General features: G+C 39.2%; 1 protein-coding gene across 1 annotated transcript in view; it reads left to right on the top strand.

Annotated features, from left to right (window-relative positions):
- Positions 1 to 18,585, top strand: part of thsd7ba (thrombospondin, type I, domain containing 7Ba) — a gene marked incomplete at both ends in the record, with an annotated part of 176,577 nt that extends 157,992 nt beyond the window's left edge. Inside the window, 8 exons of the mRNA XM_081368568.1 lie at positions 380 to 525; positions 3,929 to 4,103; positions 8,107 to 8,280; positions 10,868 to 10,963; positions 13,568 to 13,650; positions 14,684 to 14,876; positions 18,169 to 18,256; positions 18,504 to 18,585. Coding sequence (XP_081224694.1) covers positions 380 to 525; positions 3,929 to 4,103; positions 8,107 to 8,280; positions 10,868 to 10,963; positions 13,568 to 13,650; positions 14,684 to 14,876; positions 18,169 to 18,256; positions 18,504 to 18,585 — 1,037 coding nt within the window. The remainder of the gene's footprint in view (positions 1 to 379; positions 526 to 3,928; positions 4,104 to 8,106; positions 8,281 to 10,867; positions 10,964 to 13,567; positions 13,651 to 14,683; positions 14,877 to 18,168; positions 18,257 to 18,503) is intronic.
- Between the last annotated feature and the right edge of the window lie 1,191 nt (positions 18,586 to 19,776).

The following is a 19,776-nucleotide window of genomic DNA, read 5'->3' as shown; positions in this document are numbered from 1 at the left end:
ATTATAACTGACACACAATAAAAAATATTCAGTACAAAAAAACTGTTAGACAAAACTGTTCATTGTGGTGTAAATTACGTCACAACTGATAATAAATTATAGTTTTAAACATTCTTAAACCGGCCTGGAGCAACATGAAATGCATGCCGGTGTGATATGGTTTTTGGGAAATCTCTTAACAAATTACTGTTTCTGTCTATTCCTGCATTGTACAACTGATAAATATTTCAGCTATTCAACGTGTGAATAATGCATTAATCCACAGCATTGTCCCAAGCTGCTAAAGTGCGCACTAAATCAGGCTTGATGTATTTTTAGCAATGCCATATTTTTATACAGTGCATTCACAGATGTCTCTTCATTTGTGTCTCTGTTGCAGGTGTTATGGCTCGCTCTCGCAGCGTGTTACAGCAGGCTCATGAGGAGGGACGTCCGTGTGCCTCCCAGCTCTCCCAGACCAAACCCTGTCCCATCAGCCCCTGCTACACGTGGCTTGTGAGCGATTGGTCTGCCTGCAGAGTGGAGGTAGATCCTGGGCAAAAATAATTGGAGCTGCATCTATTCTGCATTTACTGGTTATTGCATATCACCTAACCTGAGGGCATTCAATCCATGTTTCATACGATCAAGTGGTGTTGAGACCATCCGCTCGGCATGTCTGTCTGGTACTGGCATAACACTGGAGTTCTTTAATTGAATTTTGTAGAAATTGCATGCGCACATGGCGAGTTTGTTTGCGAGAGAGGAACTTTATGTCATTGAGACGTGAGGTAACTGCTGATTAAAATCATGCTGGGATCCACAGTCTTATCATTAGAGGAGAACAGTGGCAGAGTTCAGATTTTCATCGCCTCTTTTCTGCTTTTCTCTCCTCTCTTTTGTATCCGAGAAGGATTTTAATTGTACGTCTCGGGGTTTTGCGCACGTCCCTAGAGTCGTGCTTGCCCAGATCAAAAGCTGTCGTCCTCACAATATGAACAAAAGAAACGTTGCACACTTTTAACATGCATTTATGTGCTTTCTTTGGTGCTTGGTGTGATGGACACTTTCATATTCATAAACATTATTACATTTCTATGATATGTGTGAGATGTGTGACAACTCAGCTTTGCTTTTTATTTGTAGTTTGTATTAGTATTACATTTGTTTCTAGAGACAAGCTAAGCCACATATCTGAATAAATGTGATTAGCATAGTTAACATTTGCATATGCAAATTATGTTTAAATGAAAAACAATATGTTTGAATGTAACACATGCAATAACAACAGGAAGAAATTTGATCTTGCGGTTAAACATTCAACAACAAAAAAACAATGGAAAAGTGAAGGTAAAAGTGTTGTAAGTGAAAACAAAGCTGCAAGAAATCTTTTTTTTATCAGCATTTAAAAAAAAAAATTATATTTACTTTGTAAATTGTGTAAGCATGAATTGTTATGTTAAGTGTCATGAAACACAAATATCAGAGTTGAAGGCACCTTGATGTATTTTAAAAATATAACCCTTTGACAACAAACTCCAAAAAATCATATCATTAAAAACTACGAACAACTATCATGAACAAATCGAAAATGCTTTGATAGATTATTCTTCGAAAATTACAAATCGACATTATAACATTATAACTATAGCTCTGAACAATCTCTGAACAAATGACGCACCAGTTTACCAAAAAGAATAAAGGCACGTTTTTTTTTTTTTTTGTAAATTCTTCTTTGAATTTTCAGTGTCCTTATTGCACATATATTTCATTTGAAGAAGACAGGATGAAATACACTCACCTAAAGGATTATTAGGAACACCATACTAATACTGTGTTTGACCCCCTTTCGCCTTCAGAACTGCCTTAATTCTTCGTGGCATTGATTCAACAAGGTGCTGAAAGCATTCTTTAGAAATGTTGGCCCATATTGATAGGATAGCATCTTGCAGTTGATGGAGATTTGTGGGATGCACATCCAGGGCACGAAGCTCCCGTTCCACCACATCCCAAAGATGCTCTATTGGGTTGAGATCTGGTGACTGTGGGGGCCATTTTAGTACAGTGAACTCATTGTCATGTTCAAGAAACCAATTTGAAATGATTCGAGCTTTGTGACATGGTGCATTATCCTGCTGGAAGTAGCCATCAGAGGATGGGTACATGGTGGTCATAAAGGGATGGACATGGTCAGAAACAATGCTCAGGTAGGCCGTGGCATTTAAACGATGCCCAATTGGCACTAAGGGGCCTAAAGTGTGCCAAGAAAACATCCCCCACACAATTACACCACCACCACCAGCCTGCACAGTGGTAACAAGGCATGATGGACCCATGTTCTCATTCTGTTTACGCCAAATTCTGACTCTACCATCTGAATGTCTAAACAGAAATCGAGACTTATCAGACCAGGCAACATTTTTCCAGTCTTCAACTGTCCAATTTTGGTGAGCTCGTGCAAATTGTAGCCTCTTTTTTCCTATTTGTAGTGGAGATGAGTGGTACCCGGTGGGGTCTTCTGCTGTTGTAGCCCATCCGCCTCAAGGTTGTGCGTGTTGTGGCTTCACAAATGCTTTGCTGCATACCTCGGTTGTAACGAGTGGTTATTTCAGTCAAAGTTGCTCTTCTATCAGCTTGAATCAGTCGGCCCATTCTCCTCTGACCTCTAGCATCAACAAGGCATTTTCGCCCACAGGACTGCCGCATACTGGATGTTTTTCCCTTTTCACACCATTCTTTGTAAAGCCTAGAAATGGATGTGCGTGAAAATCCCAGTAACTGAGCAGACTGTGAAATACTCAGAATACATGCCCGTCTGGCACCAACAACCATGCCACGCTCAAAATTGCTTAAGTCACCTTTCTTTCCCATTCTGACATTCAGTTTGGAGTTCAGGAGATTGTCTTGACCAGGAGCACACCCCTAAATGCATTGAAGCAACTGCCATGTGATTGGTTGATTAGATAATTGCATTAATGAGAAATTGAACAGGTGTTCCTAATAACCCTTAGGTGAGTGTATGTCCGCATGCACTGTGCTGGTTCATGTTTGGAGCAGGAGAGTATATGAAATATGTCCATGAAAACTTGAAACACGCTTGCTCTGGTCTGAATATGAACTGTGGTCCGCGTTGTTAGTGTTGTCAAACTCTGTGCAGAAACCGCTCTCATACGTGTTGTTACATACGTATGAAATATTATTACAGTCATATTTTCCATGTGTTGGTTTTCAATCTCCAGCTCTCACTGCATTGTGGGGAAAATGCAAACAGCACTTTTGTGCCACTGTACTGAGGAAACACACTTACGACACATGTGTTCAGACTTGAATAGGCATAGGTGAACAAACAGCTCTGCCTGAAACGTAGTGCAATCTCTGCATAATACAGAACAGTGATTGACTTAAAAGTGTTTGTTCTCATGCATAATGCGGAGAAAATCTCAGAAACTGATGACGTAGATGCATACTCTCCACCACTTATTAACACATATACCTCACTTTTTGTGTCGTTGCTTCCACTTTGCTTTTTAAATCAGAAGAATGAAATAGCTCCAAAAAATTTGAAAAAAGAATCACCTTTTCTTTAATAATAAACATAATGAGTGCTTTTGTTGTTTTCATTGATGTGCAACCTCTACATACCTTTTAAAATCTCAAAGAATGTGTTTTAGGGTTTCATGACCCTTTCAAACCCAGTATAAGTTTGGTTTCTTAGAGTCTTTAGGTATTTTTACTAGCAAACAAGACAAAAACTTTGACAAAGTTCTTTTTGCTGTGGACGTTGAAACATCAGCTGTGTGATCAGGTCACACAGTTCATCAGAAATGCCGAAATGCTGTTTCACTCCCAATGTCAGTCATTCGCAGAGAGGTGTCACTGTAATAAGCTCCTCTGCTTCACTGCTCACCGCTATTCCAGATTAACGAGTCAGCCGTGTGCTTTTGTGCAGGGAGCAGAATGTGGAGAGGGCACGAGGGAGAGGAACCTGACGTGTGTGGTGCACTGGTCAGACTGGCCGGACAGCCCATACCCTTCTAAAGTGGTGGAGGACGAGAAGTGTGGAGACCGCGTGAGAAAGGAAAGTGAGCAGGAACTGCAGCAGCCGTGTTTCGTCCCCTGTCCAGGTACAACACTATTCATATACACTATTCGGAGCAACAATTCTTGTACTTTTTGATTTGTTTACATTTTCAATTTTCTTTTTACATTTACTCACTCAATTAGTTTAGCATGATTTATTGTTTCATATCCAGTGTTGAGAAGAGTTACTTTTTAAACTAATGCATTACAATGTTGTTACTTTTTATGGAAAGTAATTTTCATGTTTGCTCTGGTTTATTCTTGTTTGGCGACAGAGCCCTGACTCTCCTTCTGTATTGTCTCTGTGTGAGCGTTTCGAGTTTGCTCAGGCAAATCAAGCACAAAAACATGACAACACTACATATTTATAATTATATGTGCATTTCTACCCTCTCGTATGTGGTTCGTTAATCATTATTGTGTAATATTCTTGAAATTGGGCTCAATCTTGCCTCAAAAATATTTAGCTGAAGTCGGAGCTTTTGTGAGTGGTTTTGTGTGCGGAGTGTGATGTTCGGATCCTGGCACTTAGGTCTAGTTTGTTTTCGGTTCGGTGCTCCAGTTTTTCATCGGCTGTGTGCTTTTCTGTTGTCATGTTCTGTGTGGACACGTAGTCGGTGAGAGTTCTCATTGGCTGCCTGTTTGTGTCAGGTTTTGTTTGAGCACATGGCTTGTGATTGAGTTCACTAGCCATGTGCTCTTGTTTTTGTCATGTTTGGTGTGAGCACATGGATGTCATGTTTGTTTCTATGTGCCATGTGTTCTCCTGTTTATTGTATTAACCCCGCCCTTCTTGTTATCAGATTATTAGTTAATTTGCCCCATCTGTTCTCCCTTGTTACCTGCTTTGTTTGCTCCCTATTTATTCTCCTTGTGTTTTCAGTCTTGTGCCAGTTCGTTGTCATATTTAGGCCAAGTGTCCACCAAAGTGTTTTTAGCCAGCGCTTTTAGTGTGTGTTTGAGAGTGCAATGGCAACACAGCGTTCTTTCAGTTGAGACGCTTTACTTGCTATGATATGGAATATCTGCGGAAGTGTTACTAGTATCTCATTTCACAGATAGTTTGTTTCTGTATTGTTTCAATATAAAAATTTAATATAAAGTATTTGCTGAATGTGGCAGTTGGCCTGTGTTGTATTTGTCCCACCCCTCCTCCACTGTGATTGGACGGCTGGGTAAAAAGTAACAGTGATGAGCGCTGCGTTTTACCGGTAAAAAATTCAGAGCGCTTAGCGTTCAGCATGAAATAGACGCTCAGCGCCTCGTCATGCTGCTGCCGTTTTAAAAACCCATTGAACCCATTGCTTCTCCCATTGAAAATAATTGGAAAAACACACTAGCCATGGGAAAAAATGCTTTGGTGGACACACAGCCTTACCTATCGTCTCTATCTCTGCAAACCCTTGTCCTGCCTTGTTTTGACGTTTCCAGCTTTGCCTTACCTGCCCAGTCCTGCTGCCAGTGTTTTTCCCTAGGGGGTACAGTAGAGGGCGCAGCTCAAACAAACCTTTCAGCTGTGCTGCCATTCTGGATTGCAGAAGAATAGAACAGGAGCAATACTTAAGCAATACAAATAAAAATGAAAAAATGAAACAAATGTTGTTTATCTAGAGTCATTTTTGCTTATTATTATAGTTAAATTGGATCATCAAAGGTCAGCAGCAAAAGTACACAATGCCTCTGCACTTTAAGGTAGGGTCACACCAAACCGACACAAAAGAACTATAGCGCTGATGAAAGCCGACTATGTTGTGGCCTTGGGGATATTTTGGGGATATTTAATTTTAATTTTATCAATCAATAAATTCCATTAGAAACAAACCTTGTTGTATTATTTTAATTTAATACTGTGAAGCTGCTTTGATACAATCTGTATTGTGAAAAGCGCTATACAAAAAACACTTGACTTGACTTGACTTGACTTGACTTGACTTGCATCGTCTGCTTCAGGGCAAGATGCGCTTGAACACACCGAGAGAACTACTGCCGACTGTCATCTACCACACACGTTTGAAGGAGATATCTGCCTATTTCTGCAGATATATTTGTCTATATTTGTCATTGAAAAAGGGAAACCGACATTGCAGGCTGCAGATACACAAACCGTAAACAAAGCAGTGCGTGCTTACCGTTTTGAATATCAATAATGCTGATAACTTTCTTTATTCCACTCTGCTCGTTAATATTAAAATATTCGCCAAGGAACACTCAGGCAAGAAGACGTAAAATTAGAACAGCCTTCTGTCTGTTCCGTCTTGACTTCTTTGCTCGCTGTTTTGTTATTATTCTCATGCACTGACTCGTTTACTGAACTGATCTGCCAATCAGAGTTCTCTCTCTCACCCACGGCTTGGCGCCGATTCAACATGCTGAATCGGCCCAAAAAAACACACACCATCCGACTAGAGTCAACGTTGTGGAACACACCGGAAAAACCAAGTCAGTCGACGCTCATAAAAACTGCCCCGTTGCCGATTGTCGGCTTGGTGTGTCTCTGGCTTTACTCCTGATTTCTCTCAACATTGAAACTGGAGAGATGTCAGTCAGTAAATTGGAAAACAAAGTAACTTGCATTACTTATTTGAAAAAGTAACTCAAAGTAATGTGTTACTCTACTTGTTACTAAGAGTAATATAAAAGTAATCTGATTACATAACTCACGTTACTTGTAATGCGTTACCTCCCCAACACTGTTCATAACCACTGGAAGATGTTAATCAATAAATATTTTGTACTGCTACTCACATTTCACTTACTATCTCAGTAGAACTGTCCAAGGAATTAATATCTGTCATGTTCAGTGAGATTACTAGTTGTCAAACTGACAAACTTTCATTTCATGTCTCTTTATTTATCTGCAAACTCAGCTTCAGGCTGTTATTGACCTGTGTTAGCCCTACTTCTGTGTCTCTCTTCAAACTGCATATTTATTTTCGTAAATGTGCTGCTTGCTCACAGGAAAGAGCACACGTTGGGAGGAGAGGAAATCAAAGATGTTAGGCCAGTGTGAGAAAGGTAGAGACAAAGCGAGCGAGTTAGAGAGGGTGGCATATGGTGTGCGGTGTGCGTTGCTTTATTATATGTTTCGGCAGCTCCAGTGAGGGATGGAAATAGACTGGCTTCATGAAGATGATGGATAATGAGATGCCTGGGTGCACAGATTGTCTCTAATAGCCATCCTGGCTGCAGAATCAAAAGGAAGTCATGGCTGAAGAGCTAGTGTTAGCTTATGCAGTGGCCGTCACTGTGAATCGCCCTCTACTCTGAGGGATTAGGAGGCTCAGTGATGTCTGATCTTCGGTTAAGGAAGTGCTAAATGTATCTGAAGAGTTGTCACGAATTAGGTTTCATGACAGGAAAATCTAAATTTGTAGAGAAAAAAAACACACACAAAATAATCATTAATTAATGAATCAATATATTATTATTATTATTATTATTATTATTATCATCAACACTTGCACTACAGACTGTTGTAATACAGACAAGTAGCAGAAAACTACAAGGTCAAATCAGCTTTTTAAGTTTGAGTCTGTATAGTATCTGTATTTTTAAGTTAAAATCTGTATTAATTTTTTTTATACATAAATCTTAAAGTTTTAAGTATAATAATTAAGCTAGATGATAATGCTAGCAGCATTTTTGTTTTAGTATTATTTATATACTATTGTGTTATTTATCATTTTAGTTTAAGTTTCAGTAATTTTGTTGTGCTTTATTTTTATTTCATTTTATATTTTATTTCAGATACATTTCAATTAGCAAGAATAATTTTGTATTATTTTAGTTTTAGTTTATCACACTGGCTAGCAGTATCTGACAAAGAGGCCTGTGGTATCAATTTTATATTTGGGTATCCCAAGACTGTTCTACTCAAACTTTTCGCACTTGAAATCATACTTTTCACACTTAGTCAAAATAGTATGTAGCATTCCTTCTCTGCACTTGCTAATTTAACCAGTGAAGTTCCTTGATGAGTGTCAAGTTATCATGGGATTAATTTAACTAATAGAACCAGAGTTGTGAAGTGTGATTTGCCTTCTACAGGAGACTGTCACCTTACAGAGTGGTCTCTGTGGAGTTCCTGTCAGCTGACATGTCTGGAAGGACGTAGTTTCGAGACGGTGGGCCGACAGGCACGTTCACAGGCCGTGGTCATACAAGTGCTGGAGAATCAGGAGAGCTGCCCTCACCAGGTCTTTGAGACGCGTCCATGTAAAGGTACAAACAGTGAAATGTAATATTATATAATCCAATACAATACAATATAATGTTATATAGTCTGATGTTTTTGTATGGAAGCCCATTTATACCAAATAAGTAAAAAAAAAAAAAAAAAATCAATGCATAAGACATCTCTGTCGCTTGTAATCTCACACACCTTGTGAGTTCAGCTCTACAACAAGACCCTCAGTTGTGTACGAGAAAGTATGTGTGTGTGTAGTGTGAACAGAGCCTAGGTATCCAGTTGAGGTCTGTGAGGGAATTTTCCAGAGAGGTAGATATGTAAATCAATATTGGTCAAACCAATAAAATATTGTAGTAGGTTATTTGCTAGTAATTATTCACCCATACTCAGATGATTGGAGTCAGTAAGTTTTGTTAATATTTTTTTTTTGAAAGAAAGGAATTAATGCTTTTATTCAGCAGTGATCCATTTAATTGATCAAATTTAACAGTAAATGCATTTAAAAATGTTACAAAATACTTATATTTTAATGAAATGCTGTTCTTTTTCGGTTCATCAAAGTATCCTGGAAAAAAATGTATCACTGTTTTCACACAAATATTGTTTTCCACAATATTGTTATAAGCAATGTTTCTTGAGCATCAAATCAGCATGTTAGAATGATTTCTGAAGGATCATGTGACACTAAATATACAGTCAGGTCCATAAATATTGGGACATTGACACAATTCTAATCTTTTTGGCTCTATACACCACCACAATGGATTTGAAATGAAACGAACAAGATGTGCTTTAACTGCAGACTTTCAGCTTTAATTTGAGGGTATTTACATCCAAATCAGGTGAACGGAGTAGGAATTACAACAGTTTGTATATGTGCCACCCACTTTTTAAGGGACCAAAAGTAATGGGACAGATTAACAATCATAAATCAAACTTTTACTTTTTAATACTTGGTTGCAAATCCTTTGCAGTCATTTACAGCCTGAAGTCTGGAACGCATAGACATCACCAGTTGCTGGGTTTCATCCCTGGTGATGCTCTGCCAGGCCTCTACTGCAACTGTCTTCAGTTCCTGCTTGTTCTTGGGGCATTTTCCCTTCAGTTTTGTCTTCAGCAAGTGAAATGCATGCTCAATCGGATTCAGGTCAGGTGATTGACTTGGCCATTGCATAACATTCCACTTCTTTACCTTAAAAAACTCTTTGGTTGCTTTTGCAGTATGCTTCGGGTCAATGTCCATCTGCACTGTGAAGCGCCGTCCAATGAGTTCTGAAGCATTTGGCTGAATATGAGCAGATAATATTGCCCGAAACACTTCAGAATTCATCCTGCTGCTTTTGTCAGCAGTCACATCATCAATAAATACAAGAGAACCAGTTCCATTGGCAGCCATACATGCCCACGCCATGACACTACCACCACCATGCTTCACTGATGAGGTGGTATGCTTTGGATCATGAGCAGTTCCTTTCCTTCTCCATACTCTTCTCTTCCCATCACTCTGGTACAAGTTGATCTTTGTCTCATCTGTCCAAAGGATGTTGTTCCAGAACTGTGAAGGCTTTTTTAGATGTTGTTTGGCAAACTCTTATCTGGCCTTCCTGTTTTTGAGCCTCACCAATGGTTCACATCTTGTGGTGAACCCTCTTTATTCACTCTGGTGAAGTCTTCTCTTGATTTTTGACTTTGACACACATACACCTACCTCCTGGAGAGTGTTCTTGATCTGGCCAAATGTTGTGAAGAAAAGCATGTTGTGACCAAATGCTTCAGAACTCATTGGACGGCGCTTCACAGTGCAGATGGACAATGACCCAAAGCATACTTTGAAAGCAACCAAAGAGTTTTTTAAGGTAAAGAAGTGGAATGTTATGCAATGGCCAAGTCAATCACCTGACCTGAATCCGATTGAGCATGCATTTCACTTGCTGAAGACAAAACTGAAGGGAAAATGCCCCAAGAACAAGCAGGAACTGAAGACAGTTGCAGTAGAGGCCTGGCAGAGCATCACCAGGGATGAAATCCAGCAACTGGTGATGTCTATGCGTTCCAGACTTCAGGCTGTAAATGACTGCAAAGGATTTGCAACCAAGTATTAAAAAGTAAAAGTTTGATTTATGATTGTTAATCTGTCCCATTACTTTTGGTCCCTTAAAAAGTGGGTGGCACATATACAAACTGTTGTAATTCCTACTCCGTTCACCTGATTTGGATGTAAATACCCTCAAATTAAAGCTGAAAGTCTGCAGTTAAAGCACATCTTGTTCGTTTCATTTCAAATCCATTGTGGTGGTGTATAGAGCCAAAAAGATTAGAATTGTGTCAATGTCCCAATATTTATGGACCTGACTGTATATGTGTGTGTGTGTGTGTGTGTGTGTGTGTGTGTGTGTGTGTGTGTGTGTGTGTGTGTGTGTGTGTGTGTGTGTGTGTGTGTGTGCGCGTGAGAGAGAGAGAGAGAGAGAGAGAGAGAGAGAGAGAGAGAGAGAGAGAGAGAGAGAGAGAGAGAGAGAGAGAGAGAGTGCATCAGTATATAATGTCTGCATTCGGCTATTATCACACCTGACTACCCAGTGCAAGCCTATTGAGTGTCTCTCTCACTCTGTGGGGATGCAGGAGGGAAATGTCATAGTTACGAGTGGAGGACCAGCGCCTGGAATGACAACGAAAGATCAGTGTGGTGTCAGCGGTCTGATGGGGTCAATGTGACAGGTAGCCCACCTCTTACATTGAGACTGAGAGAATGACAAATATTCTGCACTGACTTCACTTACAGAAAGACAATCAAAAGACCTGTCGACTCCACATGACAGAAAATCTGTAGGCAATGAAAATCCTGTCATCATTTACCTGCCCTCATGTCGTGCCAAACCAGTATGCTGTTATTTTTTACAGTGGAACAAAAAGGAGACTTTTTGAATCTTGATCTTCTTCATACTTGTAAAGTTCATAGTGACCAGAGACTGTCAAACTCCAAAAAAGAGGAGAAAATAACCATAAAGGTACTTGTGCACTGCATTCCATGTCTTCTGAAGGCTTGTGATAGTTTAATGTGATTAACAGACCCAAGTTTGAATTGACGCAGGTTGTACATTAGTTACTACTCAAAATTGTGCGGTCAATTTACTTTTTTAAAGAAAGATATGTATACTTTTATTCAGCAAAGATGCCTTAAATTTATCAAAAGTGACAGTAAAGACATTTATAATGTTATAAAAGATTTATATTTGAAATAAATGCTTTTGAACTTTATCAAAGAATCCTGATTTTTTTTTTTTTTTTTGTGAAAAATATTAATCAGCAGATTCAGCACAACTGCTTTCAACATTGATTATAATAAATGTTTTTTTGAGCACCAAATCATCAAATTATAATGATTTCTAAATGATCATGTGACACTGAAGACTGGAGTAATGATGCTGAAAATTCAGCTTTGCCATCACAGGGATAAATTATATTTTAAAATGTATCAAAATAGAAATCAGTTATTTTAAATTGTAATAATATTTCACAATATTACTGTTTTTGCTGTATTTTTGATCAAATAAATGCAGCCTTGGTGAGCATAAGAGAACAAAGTTATCACATGGCTTCGAAGACTTGGAATTAAGTGCACAAGTCGTACAGTCACAGACTACTTTTATTGTGCTCTTAAAGTCCTCTTTGGAGATTTACAGCCACTATGAAGTCTTGTTGAATGGAAAAGATAAGATACATTTTCCTCGTGTTCCAGTGAGAAAATAACAGCATGTGGGTTTGGAGCAACATGAGGGTGAGTAAATAATGACAGAATTCTCTCTTTTTAGGTTGATTTATCCCTTTAACCCTAAACACAGAACCATAGGCTGAACATTTGTGATGGTAGAAGTAGAAGTCTATTGTCATTCCAAAACATGTGGTACATGATAGGAATGAAATTTCACACTCAGGTCCCAGCAATAACAATAGATACCAAAATTGATAATAGTAATAATAATAGAATAAAATCATCAGCAATATAAAAGCATTGTGAATAAATACAAAGTTCTGGCATGAAACTCTAGATGGTGCAGGTTAATAGGTCCTTTAACTCACCTGTTCATAATCACATCGATATATATAGGGTGCAGCTGATTGGCTCCTGCCATATCAGTAGCCAATGAGCTTGATGCTCATTTGCCTTAGCAGTGCAGCACACTTTCAGAAACCCTCCACCTTCCCCAGCTCCACCTGTATCGATCTGTAACGGATAATTAATGTACGCTATATTGTACAGCAGCAGCATGTCTTACTTGCCCATTACCGTGCCAATTACTCTGAGAGTTGTCATGACAGAACTTTACTAATTCATCAGACAAACAATAAATAGTAAATAAATAAATTAGTAATACCCTCCACTTACACTAAAATAAGCCTACAATGAAGACTAAAATCAATTAATCACTGTAACCATGTGCGAATAACATTTATTGTTAGTACAGTCATCACACAATGGAGTAGATAAATGCAGCACTATGATGAAGAGTTCATCAGTCTCACCGCTTCTATTTCTTAGCCTGGTGGTTCTGGGCCTAATGCTGCGCAAACCTCCTTCCTGAAGGGAGAGTGGCAAACAGACCATTTTCTGGGTGAGCAAGGTCCCTCATAATACAAGTTGCACACCTTATGCATCTGCTGATGTAAATATCGCTTACAGTTGGCAAACTGTGCTTGAAAACTCACTCTAGTGCGCTCCTGTCAGCAACATCCCCACCACGCAGTGATACAGGAGGTGAAGACTCTCTCCCCCATTCATCTGTAGAAGGATGTGAGGACCGCAATGCTGAGGCCAGCCTGCTTTGAATGTGCAGACGTTGTCTAGGACAGTTTCATAGCACATCCAACATGTTCCCTGTTCTCTCCCTCCATTTCAACAGACGTTATCAATAAACTAACGCTCGTCTGAAAGTGACCAGCAGAAAACATTGTTTGATTGTGGTGAAATGAACACGCTCCAGATAGCAAGCTTTCACTTGAGTGTTTAGAGCAAGAACGAAGGCTTTCGGGCTGCGTGAAGTGCTGTAAATAACAGAGAATAGTGATCTTATCTGAGTACGGAATCATCTCGGGCAAATATAAGCTGTGAGAGGTAATCTCTTCTGCTTGAGAAAAGCCCGAACCCAGGGTATTAGTCTCTGATGTTTTGACATGTAATTTTCTATTCCAAAATTACAATCTTCACTGATTGACCAGAAGCCGTGATGGGTCCTTTAAGCCATTAATCAGGTGTGACAGCACTTTTATCTGGCTATCAATAGGGAAATGGCAATAATTACCTCTGTTGTTTCCTGCTGGAAGGGGGCTGCTTTCCACAGAACCGGCCAACCACTGTGCGGCACTGTCACCCTCCCTGCACCAAACCCTTCTCCCACTGCAAGCAGGTAAACACTGTCCTTCCTGTGTGCAAAGATATCATCCTGTATTTGAGACCATTTGTGCTTTGATTGTGCTACCAGCATGATATTCATGTGGTTTGAGGCATTATTATCGTCCATACCTACCCCGAACCCTAAGCCTACCCTTAAAACAATGCAAATATAGTGTTGGTAGCACAATCTGATAGGTAGCTTTATTCGTCAGAACACTGTATCTATTTGCATGTTAAACCAACATGTAAATAACAAGACAAAACAAGAAATCTTATGACCTGTAGTTATTGTTATTAGTTTACTCATGAAGGAAGGCATTTCAGGCATGTGTAAAATATGTACAATTGCTTCAAATAGAGGACAAAAATATCAAACTCACAAAATGGTACGTTGACTGCCACTTGCAGTGCACTGATTGCAACTACATGCAATGCATTCCATGCAGCCACATTCTGATTTCTGCATGAGTACTGATAAAAATATCGATTTTGCCTTAAAGGAATATTCCAGGTTCAATAGAAGTTTAATCGAAAGCATTTGTGGCATAATGTTCATTACCACAAACAATTATTTCAATTCATCCCTTGAGTTACGGCGAGGCACCTAATGGAAGTGAAAATGTGGTGCTCATATTTTTATGAAAAAACATTTACTTCAATTTTTCTTTTAAACTTTTGTGTTTAGACAAATGTTTTGCAGTCGTTTAAGGCATTATGTTGTCATGTTTGAATTTGTCAAATTGGTTATAATACACAGAAAAGATTAGTAAGTGATTTTTGATGTTGTTTAGTCAACACAGATGTTCTTAAGTCTTGTGGCTGTACTATTGCAACACTGAGTACTTTAATGTTTACAGATTGGCCCCATTCACTTCTGTTGTAAGTGCCTCATTGTAATCAGATATGCTTTTGTATGAAAAGGAGGGATGAATTGAAATGTGCTATTTTTGTGCTCAAGTTGCATTGAACCTGGGATATTCCTTTAAACACAGCGGTGTCTTTATGCAGTGTGTACAGTGTCTCACAGCGATACATGTCTGTTTCAGAGCGGTGTGTGTGGCTGCGAGAAGGGCTACACTGAAGTGATGACCACACATGGATTCCTGGATTACTGCACCAAGACTCCCGGTGCCGACAACAAGAAGGCAGATGTGAAGACCAGCTCGGGAAGATTAAAACCAGGCACCACTCAGATGCAGGACTTCTTCGGCGAATGGTCCCTGCAGCCGCTCGGCCCAGGTATTTGAAATGCAGATGAACAGCAGGCTGATGTGGGCCAGTGGAGTGTGGCTTTGAGTTATAGTAGAATATCTGGATGCCTTCATGAGACCCCAGATACAGGCTGATGTAGAACTCCATTTAATGCCTCAGTGTTTATGCCCCATCGGTGCTATGAGAAAAGCATTGGACTGAGTCTCATAACAGCGTGATTTGTATTGCCCATAACTTGACAGACAGAGTTGCTTTATTGCTGGCTAGAGGCCATTTCTGATTAGAACTGAATTTAGCGGCCTGTGGTACAACAACTGTGTGCCGCCAGGTTAGCAGTAGGTGTGTGTTCTGAAATTCTGAGAATTGCTAGAACTGTTATCTGCAAAACAAAGTTATGTTATTAAATATAAAATTTATTAGATGAATAAATCAATAAACCAGGACTCGACGACCACGCTACATGTCGGAGCACTGCCCATGAAGCTATCGGTTCTGACAAATATATTTTCTTAAATATATTTTGCTTTACATCAACTACTGATTTAGACCTATGTTGTAATGTTTGTTAATAACTTCTTAAACCAGGGGCTTTCAAACTTAGCAGTAACATTAGAGACCTGCCAAATATTGTTTGATCTATAACTAATTTGGTGCAAAAATAAGATTTTTTTTAATGGTTTTATAAGAAGTATTTTCTGCTCACTAAGGCTGCATTTATTTGATCAAAAATACAGTAAAAACTGTAATGATGTGAAATATTATTACGATTTAAAATAAATGCTTTCTATTTTAATAGATCTTAAAATGTAATTTTGTGTCACATGATCCTTCAGAAATCATTCTAATATGCTGATTTTCTGCTTAAGAAACATTTCTTATTATCAGTGCTAAAAAAAACTGCTTACTATTTTTGTGGAAACCATGTTACATTTTTTCAGGATTCTTTGATGAATAGAAAGAAAGAACAGCATTTATTAGAAATAGAAATAGACCGATCAGGCGTAACATTATGACCACTGACAGGTGAAGTGAATACACTGATTTTCTCTTCATCACAGCACCTGTTAGTGGGTGGGATATATTAGGCAACAAGTGAACATTTTGGCCTCCAAGTTGATGTGTTAGAAGCAGGAAAAATGGGGAAGCGTATGGATTTGAGCGATTTTGAAAAGAGCCAAATTGTGATGGCTAGCATCTCCAAAACGTCGGTTGTCAGTTGTTCCCGGTCTGCAGTGGTCAGTATCTATCAAAAGTGGTCAGAGGAAGGAACAGTGGTGAACCAGTGACAGGGTCATGGTCGCGACTAAGGCTACTTGATGCACGTGGGGAGCGAAGGCTGATCCGTGTGGTGTGATCCAACAAACGAGCTACTGTAGCTCAAATTGCTCAAGAAGTTAATGCTGGTTCTGATAGAAAGGTGTCTGAATACGCAGTTTGTTGCGTATGGGGCTGCATAGCCGCAGACCAGTCAGGGTGCCCATGCTGACCCCTGTCCTCCGCCGAAAGTGCCGACAGTGGGCATGTGAGCATCAGAACTGGACCACGGAGCAATGGAAGAAGGTGGCCTAGTCTGATGAATCACATTTTCTTTTACATCACGTGGATTGCCGGGTGCCTGTGCGTCGCTTATGGGGAACACATGGCACCAGGATGCACAATGGGAAGAAGGCAAGCCAGCAGAGGCAGTGTGATGCTTTGGGCAATTTTCTGCTGGGAAACCTTGGGTCCTGCCATCCATGTGGATGTTACTTTAACACGTACCACCTAGCTAAGCATTGTTGCAGACCATGTACACCCTTTAATGGAAACGGCATTCCCTGTGGCCTCTTTCAGCAGGATAATGCTCCCTGCCACAAAGCAAAAATGGTTTAGGAATGGTTTGAGGAGCACAACAACGAAGGAAGGTGGTCATAATGTTATGCCTGATTGGTGTATGTTGTAACATTAATAATGTCTTTACTGTCCCTTTTTATACCGGTTTTATGCATCCTTGCTGAATAAATGTATTAATTTCTTTGTCAATCAATCAAAATTTGTTTCATTGTCAATCAATCATGGTCTTAACCGTTTTAATCACAAATCACTGGTCAGGAAATTAGCAAGAATTGCACAAATACTGTAGATAAAGTAACTTAGCACAGAATAGCCTTCCCCAACTTGCAGACAGCTTTTTACAGGAAGAAGAGTCAGTGTTGTTCCACTCAATGTTAATGGCTTCAAACTGTTCATGAGTAGTTGAAAAATGTCTCCCAGTTCATTTGAGTTTAATGTGAGACCAAGTATTCATTATAGGGTTCAAATCTGGACTGACCAGGCCAAAAAACATGACTTTGCAGTTTGGGCAAGAGCATTGTCTTCTGATCATTCCTCTAACAACTTTTCATTTGTGGGAAATATGCCATTCTGCAATATGTCCCTGTACTCCAAAGCATTAAATGACTTTTCGCTGTGAAGTAGCTCATCAATCCCTGCAGCTAAAAAGTCTCCCCACACAATGACATCTTCTCCATATACTTCACTGTGGTAGAGATGCATTTATTATTATATTTATCACCAGATATTAGAAGACACCGCTCTGGTGCATCACCATACTGTTTTTCTGAGACGGCAATTGCTTCTTAAGTAGTGCATTTGCTTAAATTTTTATAATATCCTGACCAATAATTTGTGGTTAAAACAATTAAAAGCTTAGTGTTTAGCCATTTCATGCTAGGCCCTTTTTTTTTTTTTTTTGCCCATGAGTGTACTGTGAACATCAGTAATGGCTTTGTAATGTAAGAACCATTCCCAAGTAACATGATCCTTTATACATTTTATAGGCCAGACTTAAAATGCAACACTCAGTTTTATACAATATGTAACCGAAGGTCCTTGCTCCATCTCTCTATTCACCAGTGGGATTCTTTGCCTGAATTAAAGTTATTATAAAGTGTTACCAAACTTAGCAAGATGATCTTTTCCTAAGAGTGGTTTTTGCATCATCCATTGTGCGAGTCTCAAAGGATTCAGGCCTGTTGCTGTAGTAAGGAGAAGCTCTCAGTGCAGCTCATCAGACTGATATCTTTTGTTTTTCATCTGAAAGATGTGCTCTGAGACCTTGTCATATCAGTTATACAAGCATCTTAATATCTCTGACACACACCCCATCCTTTCCTCTGAACTGCGAATGGAAGATGGTGAAACTGTTTCATCAGGTACATTTCCACCAGTATGAATGTGCCATCTGTTACTGCTGCAATAGGCCACTGTGTGGAAGAAATAAAAATGATGTTCCTATATATCTCAGTAGTGATCACAATCCTGTTTTCTGATCACACAGATGGAAGGATAAAGCTGTGGGTCTATGGGTTAACAGCTGGAGGATTCATTCTCATATTATTTATAATTGCTCTGGCCTTCCTGCTTTGGTATGTATGCTATCAATTTAACAAACTCATCACTTAATGGACAATGCCTGTTTGAAAACAGTCTGTGATTCTAGTTGATGACAGACATTACACACTTCACCTATTTGTTAACGTTATTAGTCTCACTTATAATAACTTGTTGCTGCCATCTAGTGGTACCGTGTAGAAATACAATAGAGAGCAGCAGGACTGTATATACATGAAATTTCATTGATCTTTCTTTTTCTCCTCCTCTTTCTAACAGCAGCAAACCATCCAAACAGAGTAAAAGTGCATCTCCACCATCGAAGCCCTTGACTCTGGCCTATGATGGGGATGTGGACATGTGATCAAGCTCTCGGTGACTGTACATTCAAAGCACAAGCTGGACTGCGTGCAACATTTTCAAATGTTCATCTTTCCAAGGCACCCTTTGGATTTCCAAAAAAAAACAAAAACAAAAGGAAGAGAATAACAGACATAAAATGTGCAGCATACACAAAACATTTTATGTGAGACTGCAAGGACAAAGGTTTCGGATCAGTGGTCGTCGTGAAAATTGTGACATTTAAAGAGAGGACGAGACACAGCTGACATTCCACGGACCAGATGGAGGACTTTGACATTTTATTGCTGTGATTTTTCTTACATCATAAAAAAAAAGAAGAAAAAAAAAAACACAAGTTCAAGTTGTGCCGAATCTATTGTACCAGTCGCATTAAAAGCCTAGTTCACCCAAAAATTTATCAATGCTCAAGCTCATGTTGTACCAAACCTGTATGACCGGATCATTAAGTCACTGAAATGAAATGACTAGTCCAAACTGTGAATTGAATCAATCAATCCATTGAAAAGAGATTACTCAAAAGAACTATGTTCATGAGGGTCAATGCGAATGGCAAGCCTCGCAGTGAATAATGACTTAATAATTGAACACAAAGTTATATTACGACTGAGAAGACTTGGAATGTAGTGCACAAGTTGTACTTGTATTATCCCCTAATAACTATACTTTCAATATGCTTTTACATCAGTACGTCCTTTTTGAAGCTTGAAAGCTCCAGTCCACATTCATTCTAATTGCAGTGGCAATAACAACTGGTACATTATTAAAATCTCTCCTTTTATCTTCCACAGATGAAATAAAGTCATACAGGTTTGGAACAACTTGAGGGTGACTAAATAATGCCAGAATTTTCATTTTTGCGTGAACTATCCCTTTAAGGCGACGTGACTTTTTAACAGAGAGCAAGAAAAGACTGATGTGTTATGCACTATATTAGTGCTTAGTCATTCTTTAGTTTCCTCTTGATTTATGTTCAAACAGATTTTCTAGTGTTTTTTCATTGTGATGCAAGGACTTTCCTGTAAACTGTTGTGTTCGTGTAGAATGTCTCTGAACGTGTGTGTGATCCGCGCGGTAAACTAAAACGCAGCTCATTTAGTCACCCCGAGAGGTTGAGGTGAGGATCAGCCCGTGTGCTTCTTCAGCACGGTTCAGTTTGTCCTTTAACCTCCGTCCAGCAGTTGTAAAATTGATG

This window comes from Scardinius erythrophthalmus, assembly GCF_964197995.2.
Source record: "Scardinius erythrophthalmus genome assembly, chromosome: 6".
Taxonomy (NCBI): domain Eukaryota; kingdom Metazoa; phylum Chordata; class Actinopteri; order Cypriniformes; family Leuciscidae; genus Scardinius; species Scardinius erythrophthalmus.
This window is presented reverse-complemented; position numbering and strand designations above follow the sequence as displayed.